Genomic DNA, 3,576 nt, shown 5'->3' with positions numbered 1-3,576 from the left:
ATTCTCTTCATGGAGAAACGTCAAATTTGACCTAAAAATAGTTGAAAGCCTTTCTGGAATGTATTATAAAGAGAAGTTTTCTCATACCTAATATCACATTCAGCTTCTCTAAATCTTTTGTGTCCAGTTATTTTGCAAGGCATAGCAATCAAAGATCGCCATGGCAACGATAGCAGCTAATCTATGCAGAAGGTACGTTTTTCACTGTCGTTTTTCTATTAAATGTTATGTAGGATGACTGATTTTCACTTTTTTCAAATTCTTTAAAGATTTATAATAGTCTTTAAAACTTTCCAGGTCTATGATCTATGTAACCTTTCTTCGCAGTATAAATTTGTGGTGATGATTGCGATGAAAATTAGTTATATGACACATGCTGGGTTGTTTGTCAATTGTCAATTGTAGATGTATAAATCTGATCATTTTTTTGTTTCTATCGTGCTGGGTTGTTTGTCAATTGTCAATTGTAGATGTATAAATCTGATCATTTTTTTGTTTCTATCGTCCTCATTCTCTGCACAGAGTCATTATATATTTATTTTGTGAAAACTAATTTTTCTTTCATAAAACTTTTATGAAGATGTTATATTGCAAATTTGGCTTAAAGATTTCAATTCACCTGAATTTTTATATAAACACCACTTTCCATTGCTGCTCTGTCATTGTCCCCAAATTTAGTCCTTTGGTCTCCCTATCCTCAAAACCCATCCCTGGTCAGACAATTTCATAGAACTATGATGTAAAATGACATGATCTTATGTCAAGGTGGATCATCCCCCTAATATCAGATCCATTTATACACACAAATCCATATACTTTTAGTTCTATCATATCTGTTTCATTTACACATAAGGTGGATCATCCCCCTAATATCAGATCCATTTATACACACAAATCCATATACTTTTAGTTCTATCATATCTGTTTCATTTACATACAATCTTATGCATTCACTTTATCTATGGACTTACTGTAATCATCTATGCACATACTTCCATTTAATCATTTATTATGAGGATTTGACCATTAGCCAATATAGGATAGGTCAATTATTGCATGGGAGATATTGTAACTTGAATTGTCCCTTTCCATTTCAAAATTCAAAAATTCAAATCTGACTAATTTGATCAATTCTCTTTTCTACATTGAGTTATCTAAACATGTCTGATTCAAACTTATGCTATACGTTAACCAAATGAACATCTGATCAAATGTAAGATTGGAATATTGAAGATATAAGACATTTGCCATATTGAAACAATTAGTTTTCGAAAATAAGAATATATAAATGTATGGCTGAACTACATTTTCCAAAGCTGATGATAACAAATTATATGCAGATTAGAAGGAAAGGTTGCAGTAATCACAGGCGGCGCATCAGGAATTGGAGAAGCCACAGTTGGGCTGTTTACAAAACATGGAGCCAAAGTCATTGTTGCTGACATTAGTAAAAAGGCTGGTCAATCCTTTTCCCCAGATGCCACATATATCCACTGTGATGTGAGCAAAGAAGAAGATGTGAGTGCAGCTGTGGATTTGGCCATGGAAAAACATGGTAAACTGGACATTATGTTTAATAATGCAGGAATTGTTGAAACCAAAAGTAGAAAGGCGATGGAGTATGACATGGAAGAGTTTCAGCGTGTGCTGAGTGTAAATATAAATGGAGTAATGCATGGAATTAAGCATGCAGGGCGTGTTATGGTCCCAAGGAAAAATGGGTGCATAATTTCTACAGCCAGTGTTGGAGGATTACTTGGTGGACTGAGTCCTTATGGATACACAGCTTCTAAGCATGCAGTCATAGGCCTCACCAAACAAGGTGCGGCTGAGATGGGGAGATATGGTATCAGAGTGAATTGTGTTTCTCCAGCTGCCCTAGCCACAGATATTACATTACGTTTCTTTGGAAAGTCTAGTTGGGAGGAATTTTGTACCAAGGCCGAGTGGGAGGCATCTTTAAAAAAGATAGCTAATTTAAAGAGCCATATTCTTGAGACACAAGATATTGCAGAGGCTGCTTTGTATCTGGCTAGTGAGGAATCCAAGTTTGTAAGTGGCCATAATCTTGTGGTAGATGGAGGGAGCACAGTAGTAAACCATGATTTGAGTATCTATCAGTGATAACATTTCATTTTTGATAAATAAGTTTCTTTGTATTTGGGGAATAAAATTTAAAAAATTGAAAGACTTAGTGGTCGGTCTTTTTTTTTTTAATAAATTAGGGGTCTATTAATATTGAGAAATAAAAAAGCTACAAAAAGTCATCACTCAAGGTTGGGCTCGGCTATTTGTTTGATAGTTGTATTAAACTAAATTTCCTATATTAACATTAATAATTTTTTTTGATGAATAAGCATGTCAATATTTATATTAGTTTAAAAAGATAATACATATATTCACAAATTATTTTAGTTTTAATGATATTTATTTAGAGAAAATGATCAATTGTAACAATATTTTATGTTGAATGAAACTTCAAATTATTAATATTTCTTATATATAATTTACTTATAACTGTTGCATAATAGATACATTCATAATGTATATATAATTATCACTTGTGTGTTTAATAATTTTAAACAAATGAATATAAAGTTAAGATGATATAAGTGTTTAGAAGATTTTTAAGGTACATAGTTGAAATTGCAAACATGAGAGTAGTTTTGATTAAAGAAGGTTCAATTAAAAAATCAAGGTAATAGATTTTAAAAAAATTAGAAAGTCTTTGATGATGTGAATTAAGGATAAGTGAAAGATATTAAGGATCATTGGAATCAAAATGTAGGTATAGTTTAAAATAAAAATTTCAATTCTATTTTTAATAAGTTTTTAATGTGATTGTCTTGTAGCCAAATGTTTGTTTGTACCATTAGTCTATTAATTAAGAAAAATGAACATATAATCATTAAAAGCATTTAATTATTGTATTTTAAAAGATTGAAAATAACCAAATATTCTTAAATCTTGTTTGCAAACAAAAATACCCAACTTTGTAATTATAGCATATTTTGTTCTAAAATATAAATTCATGTACATTGTTTTAATTAAATGATTCAGGCTTAAATTCATAACCCTATAAGAATATTTTAAATTTTGGCAAGGTGATACTTAACAATTCAACGCATGCAATTGGAGAACTTTATAGAAGACTCTATTGATAGATTTCGGGTTAAATTTGATGAAAGTGCACATCTACATCAAATAATCAACAATTGTGAATGTGCAAAGATCCTTTTCCAAAACATGATCAAACAAATCCAATTCAAGGTTAAAAAATTAATAATATAAACTAAAATAAATCCTCTCATTTTTGCAATTCAATTATTGGTCATATTGACTATATTGATATCCTTGTTGCAACCATCAAACTCAAATTCATAGATAGTACAATTACAGGTAGGCATGCCAAAATCATTGTCTAAAGACCTTTTAAAACTACTCCTACAATAAATCATAACCTCATAAGTATCTTGAGAAAAATATTTCCGAATTTAAATCCTTCTCAAGAAGTCAACTACTCATAAGGATATCTTGTACAAATTCCTCCAAGAGTCGAGAGCCCCCAACAATAGT

At 30.8% G+C, this 3,576-nt stretch overlaps 1 protein-coding gene across 1 annotated transcript; it reads left to right on the top strand.

The window, feature by feature from the left end:
* Window positions 1-103: 103 nt before the first annotated feature.
* On the top strand, window positions 104-2,225 carry LOC131061366 (zerumbone synthase-like). Its single transcript, XM_057995015.1, has 2 exons — window positions 104-192; window positions 1,341-2,225. Exons 1-2 carry the CDS (start codon window positions 161-163, stop codon window positions 2,122-2,124), a joined length of 816 nt encoding a protein of 271 aa, XP_057850998.1. The 5' UTR covers window positions 104-160; the 3' UTR covers window positions 2,125-2,225.
* Window positions 2,226-3,576: the final 1,351 nt, after the last annotated feature.

This window comes from Cryptomeria japonica, chromosome 2 (genome assembly GCF_030272615.1).
Source record: "Cryptomeria japonica chromosome 2, Sugi_1.0, whole genome shotgun sequence".
Classification (NCBI taxonomy): domain Eukaryota; kingdom Viridiplantae; phylum Streptophyta; class Pinopsida; order Cupressales; family Cupressaceae; genus Cryptomeria; species Cryptomeria japonica.
This window is presented reverse-complemented; position numbering and strand designations above follow the sequence as displayed.

Bases quoted from the DNA above. Each gene is read 5' to 3' on its own strand.
- LOC131061366 (XM_057995015.1), top strand. From the start codon at position 161: ATGGCAACGATAGCAGCTAATCTATGCAGAAG. The intron at 193-1,340 runs GTACGTTTTTCA...AATTATATGCAG, and splicing joins GCAGCTAATCTATGCAGAAG to ATTAGAAGGAAAGGTTGCAG.